Raw genomic sequence first — 16,704 nt, forward strand, 5'->3', positions numbered from 1 at the left:
AATAAAATAAATTTAAACAAAAGATTTTTAAAAACAGGTAACAATAAATTATATATGTACCTATTTATACTAATAAACTATATATTTACATTAAAATCACTCAAATAATAATCAATAATTTATAATTATCACTGTTTTGTTTTGTTGTTGTTTTTTTTAGATTAAGTTAGTATTTATAATTCGTTTATATGTTTTTATTTTTTGTTGTATTTCTTTTTTTTCTTTTAATTGTGTCTGGTGTCCTATTAAATATTTCTTTCTATCCTTCTTTTCTTTCAAATCAATTTTTTCTCCTATTCGTGAAATTCTTCGTAATCCACCACATTGCCACAATAGAATTAGTTAAGGATTTTTTGATCGGTTTATTAATAAGTATGTATTAATAATTGAATACTAAGATGATAAATTATGAATAGAAAGTACAAGCAAAAACCCACAGGTGAACTAGAATTGGACTGTTAAAATGTTGTTATTCTACATAATAAGGTGACTGTTAATGATTTTTCAAGAAAGAGATAAACATGAAATGGAAAATTTGTTTTTTTTTTAAATATGATTCAACATTATTTAATAACGAGCAACCCGCCCCGGCTTCGAACGGGTGCAATACTGATGCTAAATATACTACAGAATTTGTTTATTTACGACATCACATTGCAAACTTCTAAAATGTTAGTGTTTCTTTACTATATTGTTCATGTATTATATGCACAAACCTTACGTAGATTAAAATCCGTTTCGTAGTTTTAAAGATTTAAGCGTACAAAGGGACATAGGGACAGGACAAGCGACTTTGTTTTATACTATGTAAAGATAACTAACGTATACATGAATATGTTTTGTGTAGGTAAAAAGTGGTTTTAAAATTAGTTGTTATTATTATGTACAGTCTTTGCTAGCTACTCTTACTTGGCGGTCATTTAAAATATATAATATTATGGTATAGGTAAGCGGCAAAAAGTTAGGCAATTTTTTTCAGCTACTTGTAAGCGGTCATCGCCCCTGGACATCAGCGTTGTAGGAAATACATTTTTTTTTCTTACATCGCCTATACGCCATCAACCTTGAGAGCTAAGATGTTAATGTATTTGTGCCTGTAAGTTAACCGACTACAAATTGGAACACAACAATACTAATTACTGTTGTTTGAAGGTCGAATATCTGATGGGTGTTACCTGTTCAGACTCAAACTCACTCAAAGCCGAAACGCGAAGTGAATACGAATACAAATTTTCTTATATTTCGTACGTATAACTGTATGAGAATACATTATTTGTTTTTGTAATATCAGCACTTCAAAGGGATGTTTTTTATTAACTCGTTCGTTTATTTGTAATTTTCTTTTACGTAATGTTTTTTGTATAGGAAAATCATATTTAGTATTATAATTTTGAACGACCCTCTTTCTCGAACCAACCGCTGAACCGAATTTGATGAAATTTCTTATGAAGCAAACTTGAAATCCAAGAAAAGACATATGCTACTTTTTTTTACCTATCACATGACTTCCAAAAAAACGCGACCGAAGGCTATTAGTAGACCATAAGTATTATAACGTATAACTATATCTTTAATTATACTTTTACTATAACATTGTAAGATAAGATAAGAAACACAATTATTGTTCACTTTTTGTAAACAAACTAAAAAAAATACCCATATTATGTTTATGTATTACATCGGCGAATTGCCAAAATAAACAGTAATTGTCTGATAACTTGACAAATAATATCTTGATTATAAAGGTAAAAAGAAGAAGCCTATAAAAAAATTGCTGCTGGTCCTATCCTCCTACAAAAATGACTTAGAGTTTTCACCACGCTGCTCCAATGCGTATCGATAAAAAAAAAAACGGTGGATAGACACATGGCAGATATAAGCACATATTAATTTACATACAATCCCTACATCGTCGCACAACTACACTTCAGAGCTCAGACCCAGACGAACTCTGAATTTCCTCATCATCATCAAGCTTATCGGTTAAGATTCATGTGATCTACCCCTGAAGTCGTGACTTTTTTTATGGTATAAGGTTGGCGGACGAGCATATATGCCACCTGATGGTAAGTGGTCACCATTACCCATAGACAATGACGCTGTAAGAAATATTAACTATTCCTTAAATAGTCAATGCGCCACCAACCTTGGGAACTAAGATATTATGTCCCTTGACCCTGTAGTTACACTGGCTCACTCACCCACTCACTCTTCCGCCAACCTATTCCATAAAATATATATAGGTATTTACGAGAATCACAAAATTGCAGTCGCAATTGCAATTCATTGTAATAATGACAGCCTGGTAAATAAACACAGTACGGCTTGCTAATTCCATTCAATAAATTCGTTCATTTAATAACAAACGAATTACAAATGAAATAATAACAAGAGCTAAAAGTTATTTACGCTTTTATTAAAATGTCATTAATTTCCAGTGAAGCTATATTAATCTTCAATTACATAAATTTTATTTTATTATTGTTTTTTTTTTAAATATAAACGCTTATATTCACTCAACGTTTTCTCATGTATCATTCATTTTTCAATACGTTTTTGTAATTATAATTTTAATAAAAAAATACAATAAAAACACGTTCATATATCGAAATATAGTAATATTAGTATGCATGCAATATACTTTTTACTCGCAAATATCTATTAATAGCTGTCGTACAAAATATAAAATTGAATTTAAAAATGTTATATAAACTAAGATGAAAATAAAAGAAATTTTAGTTACAAAATAAATAAAGAAACATACAAATGTCCCTAAAAGTAAATATAAAAAAGTATAATAATACCATCACAAGAAAGAATAGCCCGAGTGAGTTCTTTTTAATACAGAAACGTATATATTAAGTAATTATAAACACTATCCCATTGTTAAACATATAAAACTACTTTTAAATTTCCAAAAGACCTCAGTTTCAATTTTCCTTTAGTTTACCACGAAGGGAAGATAAAGAGCTTATCAAATAATAACAATACTTGAACTATATTAAGACTCTTTAAAGACAAATTAATGTTTTACTACTACCTCATTTTTTATTTTTTTATTCTAGGCAACATTGCATGCTTTATATATTTTTTTGATAATTACATCAAAATATTAATTAATCTTTTACCTCTCACCCTTGTCTATTTTAATAAGCTTTTATAAGCTTGAGATGTATATTTATATAACTATGTCACGGAATCTTTGAGCGCTATTTTCAGCTATATTCAGAAGTCTATTATTATTGTACATACGTTTACTATAAGAGGTTCTAATATATTTTTAGAATTATTTGCTTAAATATCAAAGTGAAATACCTTTGTCTAATTAAATATAGCAATATTTAAAAGTATAATCTTTATTTTAATTGACATAAAAATTTATAAATAATTGGTTTTATATTTAGCCCTAAGGTGCTGATTTTCATGTATTATATATTGTATCAATCTAAATATTTTATGTTGTATCTATTAAAGTTTACGCAGCATTGGTTTGCGATGAGACCGGACGGAAATTTTTCAGCTAATTTAACAAAATATGCAATATATAAATTAAAATTATCAACTTAAATAAAATCAAAAGTCTATTTTAAATTGATTAGTAGTTTTATCATGTTTTTGAACAAATTACATATTCATATAATTTGAAACATTAATGATTATTAAAAATGAATTATGTAATTAAAAAAAAAATAGGAACCACTATGTCTATAAAACTATTATATACAAATATCGTTCACAAAAACTATTATATATAAAATGTATAAGACCGGCTTATTGCCTCATGGCAGGTCTTGTTCATTTTTCGCCCACAGAATCGAAATTGCTTTTTAACGGGGAAATGCTTACAATATTATTGAGACCATTTCGCGCTTATGATGATCATATATTTTATATAAGTAATATATTATCTTTAATTTATAAAATAAAAGTAGTATGCACGATGAGAAAACGACATATTTGGAGTTGAAGAATATCATGATCGGTTATTTGTAGTCGTAAATCGGACGGATTTTGGACGAACCAGGAAGTCTAACCCTGAGTCAGTCAATTCGAACCCTGAGTCAGTCAAATGTATTTGAGTTTTTCTCTAGAGAAATTCTTAGTAGGAGTCAGTTTTTCATCTGAACTCTTTCGTGTTATCAGACTGACTGACTTCAGCTTTTCTGTTTTCAGCTGTTTTCAGCTACGACTTGTATACTCAATGGTACAATATTAAAGAAACGAATTATTCAATAAAATTAGTAGGCCGTTAAGTATTCATTCAGGCTGACTATCAATATAACAATTGATTGTATTTGTGACCGTTTGTGAATGTCGTAGATATATTTTTCTACATTTTTATTAATAAACGATTAAGATTAATTATGACGGCCCGGTTTTAAGTCATACTAATCTTAACCGATAAGTTTGATGCTTGGATATTTAGAGCTTGTATGGTAATTCACTACACGGAACATATTACTTAGAATTCTCTATTACATTATTCTCATTTCACGATGGACGACAAACACGACAGTACTGGAAAAAGTTCAAGCCTCATAGATTTACATCTGTGATGCCTAACTGCATAACTACTAACCCAATAAATATGATACTTTTACTATAAGATGCAGTTGGTTTCAGAGAAGGTTTAATATGATTAGATAAGAAATCGCTCTTTGCGATTTCACGGGAGTGAAATAAAAGTTTAAAACCGGCCAAATACTAGTTGGACTCAGATATGAACGGCAAACATTCTGTTTTCGCACAGACATAATTAAATCGATAACTGATTTTTTTTTTATGACATAGGTGGCAAACGAAAAGAAGGCTCACCTAATGGAAAGTGACTACCACCGCCCATGGACATTTGCAATACCAGGGGGCCTGCAGGTGCGTTGCCGGCCCTTAAGAAAGGAGTACGCTCTTTTCTTGAAGGTTCCCATGTCATATCGGTTCGGAAAAACCGCCGGCGGAAGCTGGTTCCACAAAGTGGTTGTGCGAGGCAGAAAATATCTAAGAAATCGCGCTGTTGTGGATTTTCGGACATCAAGGTGTCATCAACATCCGTACCTAATTCTAATTCATCGGAACATTCCCTGTGAAAAATTCGGTAGAAGATGCAGAGTGATCCAACATCTCTACACAAAGCCGAAGGATCAAGGAGATCGGAAAGGGCATAATCGTCGACATACATCATATGTAAAACTGTCTTATTATCACTGTTTATAAGATACATACCGGTGAGACGTGCAGAAAGACGGACATTGGAGTCTAATAATAGGATTCTGTTTTGTTGTCCTGTACGGTACGGAACCATAAAAGCGACACTTTTTGTCTAAGAAATATTAAATAGACATAATCTCTTTTATACGAAAGTTGATATTTGTGTAGCAGTGGCTTATTTTCATTGTTATTGTATTCTATGGAAAAAGGATAATAACGTTGTATTAAACATTTGTAAGTAATTATTCCATTACTTGTACCGATATTATGTTTTTCCACATTGTGTGGATAACGAATACAAAGCCTCTTAAAACTCATACATTCTTGGTACATGTAAACTTTTTTGTTTTATTCCACGTGTTTCATCCACTGAACTATCTGAGATCAAAGTGAGACATGGTTGTAACAATGTTTTATAGTAAAAAAGCTTTAGTAGGCCTTAAAAGTTACCACATGTATGCACGGTCGCCAGTCACCACGCCGTGGTATGTCTACCCTAAATAACCACTATGCATCGTCTACGGAAGGTATTTATAAGGCTTAATCACCGTACCTTAAAACCGCAACATTAACATATAGTGAGAAGACCTAATATAATAACATTGTAATAAGGTTTTATAAAAGCTACAATTATAACATATGAAATACATTTATAACATTCTAGCGACCAGCTCTGGCTACGCACGGGTGCAATGCTGATACTTAATATACTACAATATTTTTTTATTTACGCCATACATTAGAAACATCAAAAAACATAAATAGGGAATGACGGTAAGCGACTTTGTTTCGTACTATGTAATGATAATGATAATTATATGTGCTTGCAGCTAGTAGTACCAAAATACATGAAAGTTTTAAGATGGTTAGGAATATAATATAACCATATAAAATCAGTAAAACAAAATACCTAATAAATATATTTAAAAAAAAAGATGAAATAGTAAATCAAAAATTTAAATTGAAGCAACGAAATTGCCAACAAATAAGCCTATCTTTAAAAGAGGGTGAAACTTAAAATAGGGATTGTAGGGAAATTCCAGGATCGCTTTATATATTGCAGCGATAAAACAAATCGTTAGTGCACGTTTGTATACAGCGAAATGTGCTTTTGTCACGCAACCCTACGATTAGGGCGTGCACAGACGGTCTGGACGCTGACTACACTTTTTATATCATAATGATTGGGTGGAATATCGAGTTTACCTTTTATTATATCGACACGAGCATGTGATGTTTGCTTTAAATTTATATGAAATATCTATTTCTGGATCAAACTGGATAAAACCGGATCCTATGACTCACGTGCTATATAATTCAATACGAGTACAATAAAAGAATTGTGTCCCACTAGTTATATGCAAAGAAATAGTTTGCACCCACGCGGTGGACGGGGTTGGGGCGTAGATATATGTATAACCTATGTAAGAACATTTACATTTAAAATATTATGATAAATATTTATTTTATAAACAGCTTAAAAAAGATTTGTATTTTTTTAATCAAATTAGAATTACATTAATAATATTGGATAATTTAGGCTTTATTAAAATATATATATTTGACTTGTGGTCGGTCTCAGGCGGACAAAAACCTATCATTATTGTCCATTTGAGACGGTTTTACTCAACAAATATTCTACCACCAAACAGCATAGATCTATGTTCGAGTTTGGAGGGTGAGTTAGTGATGCTAAGTGTACTACAGGAACAAGGGACTTAACACACATATTATTCTCAAGATTGATGGCCCGTTATCAATATAATAGAAGATATATATTTCTTATAGTACCATTGTCTATGTGCAGCGGTGAACACTTCCTAGTATATCTTATCTTATCCACTTCCGATATGACTTCAGGTCTATTTTTCAGTATGTCAATCTGTATTATATTTAAAAATAAATCAAGGAAACAACTTCACGCTCTACCGAAATACAAATAAGTTTAATTGACAACAAAAAAATTAAATACTTGATTTATGTTTTTGTTATGTAATAAAGGTATACTATGTTATATTGTTAACACAACTAATTTATTCCGTGTAATAAAACTCTACTAAATCGTATGTAAAATTACAGCAGTATCGGGCTGTTTGAAACGGTTTAAAATTATATTGTTATCAACCCAGATAGTGTGTGAAATATAAATTTTTACTATAAAGTTTTATATTATCATAAAAATTAAAAAGTCAGACTAGAAAATATTCAACTGAAATATTTGTGAGGCATTTGATCGACATTAATCTCATTGTACGTCGCATTGCGATCGAAGTATTGCTAGATCGACATATGTATATCTGATTGTCACCTCCAATATTGTAAAAATACTATTTGAAAAGAATGGGAAGTAAAAAATACCTAAATAAAAGAGGTTGCCATAGCAAAATAATTTGTAAGTAAATATAAAACATAACTTAATGGTTAACATAACTTAGCATTGGAGTATAACCATTTCGAAACAGCCATACTCAGTACTGGCGTGCTTAATAAAGTTTAAGGGTATGAGTAACTATAGGCACTAGGAAGGTAACAATTTGGTCCCCGTGGTTGTTGGAACATTGCCAAGTAAAGGTAGGTTCAGGTGGATCATTTCTCCGCAAATTATTAAATATCATAAAAAATGCTATGATGAATAATTATTTATATACAAGTCAGAAAATAGTGCATAATATAGCGTAGTATAGCATAGCTTTCACAAGTGAACCAATTCTTATAAAATTTGGTAAGCCTAAGCTTCAAGTGCAAAGATGATTTTTCTTTTCATGCTTTCAAAAAAATTTAAGGTGAATGGTTCTAAGGGTGTTAGTAAAGGATTTTCGTCAATAGTCGAATGACAGGTAACCGAAGCCGCGGGAGTTACTAATTAACTAAATTAAACGTAACTTAAAACCAATATTGCATCCTTGCATTACGTCACATTAACTTTCGTAACGGTAATTATTAATCAAACTATAGTTATAGAAACAGACGTTAATACTGATATAAAATATGACGTACAACGCAATATTGAATTAATATAATAGTTTAAAAAGCTATAGAAACATATAAAAAAAGACAAAATTTAGATTTACGTATTTCTTGCAATTTGCTAATAACGCAGCTACATTGTGCACCACTGTGCAATTGTGCGAATTGTGTACATTGCTATACGTTTATCTCATTCGCAAGACGCTTCTCCGTTTGCATTGCGCGAATATTCGCGTCCGCGAATTTTCCGTGGTCAGGCGGTAAGAGCTTTGGATTAATATATCTAATGGGGCGAGGTTACTTTGGTCAACAATGATTTGGATAATTAATGAATTGAGTATCTACTTGCCATCCGGCAATAATATTTAATGACTGATTTTTGATGACTGATTTACTTTTAAGAGCGGGTCACCTCGAATGGAGTTGTAAGTGTATGAAACGATGCATATAATCGTAGGTTTTAGTTACGACGACTATAAGCGAGTCAAAATCTCAAAATTTAAAGAAAATACACACATATGGTTTTATTTATATTATAATACATTACAGTACCAAAATCTCAATTTACCAAATGATGTTACGACGTTTTGCGTGGTTGAGTCGAATTCTTATAATTTATAAGAATTGAAATTTCTGAGTCTAATGTCTCAAATATACCTCGTCTCGCTACAAGTTTATAAACTTGAAGCGTAGTGTCTCTAATAGATAGTTGGTAAGGGAAGCGGTCAGGTAATGATCTGTAATTGGTAAAATGAGTGATGTAGGTAACGTAACGTCCGACTCGGGAAAATTACCAGAGTAAAGGTAATTATATTATTATGTAAGCCTTATTTATTTACTTACAACGTGATCGCGATCGATTGAAGAAATGGGGATATTTACCTGGAAAGAAATACAAATATATTAAATGATATACATTAAAGGGACAAAATTGTATGTCAAAAATATATTGAAGAAATATGAATTTGATCAGGACCATGCAGCATCTCCCACGATGTAGTTAATTTAGCAAAACTTGCCCAAACCTGAATTCACTATATTTGGTTACTATATTTGTATTTATCCTAACTATAAAATTAATAAATACGTCGAAATATTTCAAATCTAAGAACTACATCTTTCTCTTAAACTTAATATTCTTACAAGAACGTCGACAATTTACAGAAATAATTTAGAGAAATAATCTATCAAATTATGTTTTACAAGTAATAAGAAACCGCATAGATTTAAATACGCTGAAAACATACCGATTGTGTAAGTGGCGCCATCTATCTGGAAAGTTGCACTCTTACACTTCTTGAAGATTTTCCCGCTGACAATTTGACGAGTGGCGCTGCCATGCGTAGACGGATTCGACATGATTTCCCTCCTTACCGTGGCGCTAGTGTCGAACCTGTTCCTCAACTCCTCGAACGACAGATCGCTCGACAGATCCGGCGTTCGTTCGCGATGCACTTGCCCGCGCCCTTGCCCTAAGGGAGCGTTCGATTCTACCGCTTTTTTGTCCATTTTGCTACACTTTGATGACACTATCACTTAAACACTTTTACACTTATCGTGACATTGTCACTAATTCACATTGTCAATAAGTTCACCTAATGAAAAAAAATACGCATTAATAATCGTCGAAATTTCTAAAATAATTTCAAAAATGGAACATGTTTATTAATTCTAATGATATAACTGGATCATTAATTAGTGAATTCTGGAGAGGCTTTTATCATTACAGCGGACCACTCATAAATGCGGAATGTCATTTATCAGAGAGCAATTAATTCGATGCAAGCTCACGTACGGAACATCAATCTTCATATACCCAAACTCCATAATACCATAGCTATCCTTGAATACCTGTTAACAAGTGATATGACTAAATTTAGACACCGCTGTTCTGGCAAATGGTTTGTTTTGATTCACTCTTGCGTACGTAAACCGCGTGTATGCCGTGGATTAGTCTGCGGTGTATGAACGGGATTGATGATAACAAATACGAACGTTACAATGATTGTGATTTATTGCTTTGTTGCCAACACTCACTCGGCTTGAGTATTAAGTTTATAATCCTTCTCGTTAATCGAGGATGAGACCCTCGCTCGTGCTCACTTCACTTCACTCATGATGCATTGCTATCTTATATTGACATTTAAGTACATGTTTGTAAAATCATCTTACCCAGCAATATAAGTGTTGTTTCTTTTTAATACGTCATAATTTTGCTTTTAATCTTTTTACATGGTGCAGTCTGGGTAAGTATCACACAATCATTAGATATTGTTACGCCTAACAGCAGTACTAAGTATTATTGTGTTCCGGGAAGGGTGAGTGTACTAGTGTAACTACAGGCACAAGGGTTTATATTTTAGTTCGAAAGGTTGGTGGTGCATTGGTGATTTAAAGAATAGTCAATTTTTATTACAGTACCAATGTCAATGAATTGTGTTGACCACTTACCATCAGGTAGCCCATTCGTTCGTTTGCCTAACTATACAATAAAAAATAACTTTGATTCACTAAATGGAAAGTGTTGTCCCAGTCAAAAGAGCATTCTCCCCAAATATAACTTGAAAGATCTTTATATAATAATTCTTAAAAAAAATTAAATATTCTTATGTAACTTTATTTTAAGCTGAAAATTTTGGGTAATTTAGATCCATTATGTGGTTACGAGTTTTATCTTCTTATAAAGAAAATCTTAAAATAATCCTGACCTGTTTAAGCAGGTGAAAGTCTTTTAAGAAGTATTAGGAATTCTACATTTTCACGTTGTAAGAAATTTTTACCAAACGAAAAGTCATACTTTTTTATTCAAAAAAGTTAGAAGCCGCACTACATACATCCTAACTGGTCTTGAAACATACATTACATTTCATTTTAAAAACAGTAATTTTAGGATATTTTGTAACTTACAATGATTTAATCATTGTTACCTAAATATATGAGTCGTTTTTAATGAGGCATTCATATATCTAATTATTTATTGTTATATCGAAGAAAAAAAAATAACTTTATATTGTATTTTAATGATTTTACAGTACCACAAAAAAGAATCAAAAGACAATCGACAATACAAGCTCAAAGCGTAAAAAGTAATAAAAATAAATATTTCATTTATATTTTACAATCAATAAAATGTGTGTACATTTTATTGATTGTAAAATATAACAATTTACTTACTCTGGTAAAAATAGTACCACTTACAATATCATAAATATCAGAAAATGATATCCGATGTTAATAGCATGAATCCATCATTTAAAAGAAACACAGTAAGTCAGTAAAAACTTTCTTACATAATATCACAGATGTCTGAAAAGTTTGAATTAAAGTTTGAAAATTTAAAATCGAATGTCCGATTTGATCCCAATTTTCAACTAGCCAATTTCATTTTACACTTACAATTTTTTATCACTTCACAATTTTATACGGCATAACTTTATTAATATCTGTTTAGTCAAATTTCAGACTGTTCGTTTTGAAAGTATTCATTTTGTTTAGCTGCATGCTTTGGAGATTAAACGAATGTTACGTCGCTTTTATACGGGAAAAAATCACAGCAGGAATTTAATTAATCTCATATCGTTATATTTTGTTACGTATGTTTTTTGGTTGGATTATTGCAACTAACAGTAAATTCGTGGTTATATTACATTCACGTCTATACATATAATAAAATTTGAATGTCTGTTTGTAATATTCAAATAGTCCTTTTTTGAACAATGCATATGTATGTATACACAGTACGTATACCAACATAACATTTTTTTACAATTTTTGTCCGTATGTCTGTTTGTTTATTCCGGCTAATCTCTGGAACGGCGGGACCGATTTTGACGGGACTTTCAATGGCAGATAACTGATAAAATAAGTAACTTAGGCTACAATAAAATAAAAATTGTTCAATTCAAACGCATATAAGGTCGCGGGTACAGCTAGTTTAATATATAATAATTATATAAGATAATATTATGTATAGTAGTATTGACATGAAATATTCGTTTTGCCTTCAAGGTTGCGTTTCAAATATTATGATAAAGTTTGTGTTAATGAACTAAATATATAATAGTCATGTACTCTTAATGAAACATCAATCACAAAAACAAGATAAATGCTTAGAAAACAAGTACAGAAGTATGTCTACAAGCCCATGTCCACTTGCATAGTTTGATGTACCGGTAATCTATTACGCTGGTGATTATGCCCATTGCAAAGTACTAGAAAAGAAAAGAATTATTTTCAAGGAGATCCTTGGAATAGAAATTCAGATAAGTCAACCATAAAATTTAAACAAATGCACAAACATAATCAATTATGTAGCATTGAAAAAAAACTGTTAAAAATAGGAAGAGACAGGGAGAAAGCGAGGGTAATAAAAATGAAGAATATTTTCTTTTTAACAATACTATTTTTGACATTACTATAAGCCACGAAAAAAACCTTTTTTCCATAACATTCTCCAACCTTGTAATAATACCAATTCGACCTTGAACTATTTCTTTCATCGTAACCTAAGAAGTTTCAAATAAAAATAACGTCTAAAAGCGGTTGCGTTCCTCAGTTAATTTCTCGAACGGTATATAGACAGTTAATTGAAAACATCAGTGAAGACTTTAATGGCTCACGAAGTTGATACGAAACGATCATAATTTCAACGCTCCCTTTTACGTGTTTTGTGGAGTGTAGACCTATTTTCATGATTATTGCATTCACATAATTGCAAACCAATACTCAGTTCAGTAAGAAATTTTTATTTCAGCTGTTATAATATTGTACCAGTTTGATTTGTTTTTTGACAAACGTAGAATTGATTAACACTAGAAAGTCGGGAAAATCTATCTACCCACAAAGACTGCAACCGGTCAAATGACTCCTCCATTATTTTTATTTTTTATTTTATTTTAACTGTTAAAACTGATAACTGTAGTAATAAAACAGGGTTTCATGTATGATTATTTATTATATTTATAGACATATTTTACATTATACATTTTGTTTACATTACAAATGCCACAAAGTGGCTTTTTACAAATGTGGCAGACTTTATTAGTTTTATTTTTGCACTTTTGTACATAACATTCCCGCCTTTTCCGAGTTTCCGGATTTTGAATAGAAGATCGAGAAGTAGATGGTGTAGACTCTTTAGGAAGTTCTTGGGTTCCAGAAAGTACGGCATTGATTTTTACTTTGCCGGAAAGTTCACTAGCTAAACTCAGTATGAAATTTCTTCTTTTTATGTTGATACCTGACATTTTTTTGTACAAAATGAAAGAATTTATCCCTGCTAGGTCTAGTATATTGAAAAAAACCTGTATGGGCCACCTTCACGATGCCGCTTTGACACTATATTTTTTGCCATCTGGTCAGCCACATCCACGCCGTACTTGGTAGCATTGTAAAAAGTCACAGTTTCTGGTTTTTTCTTAGGGTGATCGAAGTCTATTTCAACATTATTATGTAATATGCTAAGCAATAACACGTTTTTGTTTCGTTTTCCTTGATAAATTGTGAGTGTACATCTATCAGATTTCAGGATTTTTGTTTCAAACAAAGTCATATGAAGTGATTTGACGTAAGGTGGAATCTCTCGTCGTGTCCTGTTCATAGTTCCTACAATGGTTGTGCGTTTTGCGAGCAAGTTCTTTGCCAATTTTACCGATGTAAAGAAGTTGTCAGTAGTTATATTGCGGCCAGTATTTGCAAAAGGTTCCACAAGGCGGATTCACCAAGGCTTTGGTTTTGTGACCTGCTTTCATCCTTTCCTAAATAAGGAAAGCCGTTGAGTACAAACTTCGAATCCACATCGACACAAAGCCAAAATTTTATTCCAAACTTATCAGGTTTGTTAGCAATGTATTGAAGAAACCTGCATCTAACCTTAGTAGAAAAGAGTTGTTCGTCTGCAGTAATATTTTCTCCTGGTTTGTAGCAAGATAAGCAGTTCTCAATAAATTTCTTCCAAACGTCTGATATAAGTACAAATTTGTCTTGTTGAAGTCGTGAACTTCTTTCAGATCTGTGATCGAATCGCAAAAACTTCATAATTTCTTTGCATCTGTCACGAGGCATAACACTTGAAAAAAAATTTACTTCCCAAGTTTTACTCCACAGCTCATTTACTGGAATATTTTTTGCACCGTAGGCACCTCGAGCATAGCAAATACCGATAAAACTTTCAAGCTGTTCCAAAGTTAGTATCCAATTGTTGTGGCCTAGTTGCCTATTAGCTTCTTCTTGAGTACATTTCTGAATATGTCTCAATATAGATTCATCAATCACAAGCCTCCACGAATCCAATATACTTCCAGTGAAATTTCTTCTTGCATATGAAGTAGGCCCTGCTTGCTCAGTTATTATATTGTGCCGTGCTCGGCGACCACTTTGAGTTGACTCCACTTGAAGTGACCAAGACGTACCGTCGGTAGCGGTGATAAGACCTTGAAGCTCAGAATCATCTTAACTATGACTCCTGCCCCGGCCTCGACCACGGCCTCGACCACGAGCACCGCCACGACCATGGCCACGAGAACTCGAACTGTGAACGTTTTGTAAAGTTGCAAGAGGTACCTGATCTTCCAGGTCACTTTCTTCCGAAGAGGAACTCGAACTGAATTGTGGTGCCGCACAATCATCGTCACTATCGCGTTCTGCACTCTCAGAGCCACAATCCGATTCATCTTCACGAATACTTTGCAAGATTGAAAGTATTTCTTTATCCTGAAGCCTTCGAGACATTTTTCACAAATGACTTACAATAATTTCGACTAAATTCACGGGCAGTCGAAACAATACTAACTTTTTTGACTTACAAACCACAAACAACTGATAAGCGTACCTAATTTATGTTCTACCCTCTCATATTACAATTGTAAACATTTATCGGATCTCAGCCGTCAAATGACTGCCGCCGTCTTTGTCGGTATATCAAGATTTTAAATAATAAACAAAAGAGATGTGAGTTATTTTTATACATAGTTCCACTTAACTACTAATATTATTAAAAGTCACAAAATTTCAATACGTTAAGTCAAATGGTGTTTTTTAATTGGTTGGTTTAACGATGAATCATTTAGAATGTAAGAATAGTAGTGATCGTGTAAAGAGAATTAGGCTTACGGATAGTAAGTATCATTTAATAAAAATATTTCATGTCACCATAAGACAAACTAATACATACAAAAACACGCGTCCCTTTACAATTTTAAACTGACATTTGTGCTATTCGGTACCATTAAACATGTAACTTTATTCTATTTTTACATATGATTTAAATTCCCTTGCATCCATTTACACGTAAAAGTGAAATATAAAGAACTATTTACGATAAATTTTTGTTAATAATATAGCTTTATTTCTTACAAACATTTCATGTCCAAATAATAATTAATACCTACTCTTTTTTAATTTATTTCCATCTGTGAATCATAACTTTGTGTCGTTACATATGTGGGATGGTAAAAGCCAAAGGTATAAGAATTAATCCTACGATTTTAGTGTCTGGCACAAGTGGCCTTTCAAATCACTAATTAGTTAGAATACTGTTGAACTATGGAGGCTTTAAGCAGTTACACCTAGACCGAAACCGTTGATCGCGTGACGTAATGTGCTTTATTATGTTTATCTTCTATCTATTTTTGCCTTTATTCTCTAAAAAAAAAAAACTTTAAAATGGTTCGAAAAATCTATTTCAGATTACGTTCTCGATATTTATAGCTCCGCCACATCATTATTTAAACAAAAGAAAATTCTATTTCGCTGTAACTTTGTGATGGTGTTATGTATTTTCTTCTATTATCAGTATAAATATGTTGGAATGATATACTTCTTAATATAGTGTGTCACTTTGTGTGGGTTTAATTTATTTAAATTTTGAATTTAGAAAAAGAAATTCTACAAATATCTAAGTAATTTGATGGATCCATTTTTAAATTTATATTTTTTTTGACTTCCAGGCAGGATAGATTTCTTATATATTATATGAAATGTGTAAAATATATCGTTAGTAACTTAAGTTGAATTTTACCCGATCAATTAATATTTCGATTATTGGATGTTAATTTGACTAATTTGTGATAGTCACAAGCGTTCGCCGCAGCGAAGACTTGATCATAATTGAGAACGGCTGGAAAATGGCATGCACGCTGTCCTAAGCGCCCAAATAGGACCATGAAGTGTATATACAATTATATTACATAAGAATTAATAACATTAAGTGCTTAAATATTTACAAATATGAACTAAAACTAGTTATTGTATAAATCTTGACCGCGTGGAATGGTGGCAAGAATCATAGCAGCATTTCCCCGTTGAATCGCAATTCCGATCCTCTGAGCAAAAAATGAACCAGCCCTCCTGTCACCATGGAGGCAATGAGGCGAGGTGTTATAATACATCACGATTAAAGAAAGCAATTACGATGTTTAATTGACGGACCTAAGACCCCTTTACTATGAGCAGTGGTGATCACTAAACACCAAGTGACCTATTTGCTCATTCACCAACCCATGTCATAAAGTAAACCGAATCTCCAAGCGAAAC

At 32.0% G+C, this 16,704-nt stretch overlaps 1 protein-coding gene across 1 annotated transcript in view; it reads right to left on the bottom strand.

The window, feature by feature from the left end:
• The window catches only part of LOC124531087 (calcium/calmodulin-dependent 3',5'-cyclic nucleotide phosphodiesterase 1), a 288,992-nt gene that overhangs the window by 216,618 nt on the left and 55,670 nt on the right, over nucleotides 1-16,704 (bottom strand). The window contains exon 2 of the mRNA XM_047105541.1: nucleotides 9,420-9,767. Coding sequence (XP_046961497.1) covers nucleotides 9,420-9,681 — 262 coding nt within the window. The 5' untranslated portion in view covers nucleotides 9,682-9,767. The remainder of the gene's footprint in view (nucleotides 1-9,419; nucleotides 9,768-16,704) is intronic.

This window comes from Vanessa cardui, chromosome 7, assembly GCF_905220365.1.
Source record: "Vanessa cardui chromosome 7, ilVanCard2.1, whole genome shotgun sequence".
NCBI classification, from domain to species: domain Eukaryota; kingdom Metazoa; phylum Arthropoda; class Insecta; order Lepidoptera; family Nymphalidae; genus Vanessa; species Vanessa cardui.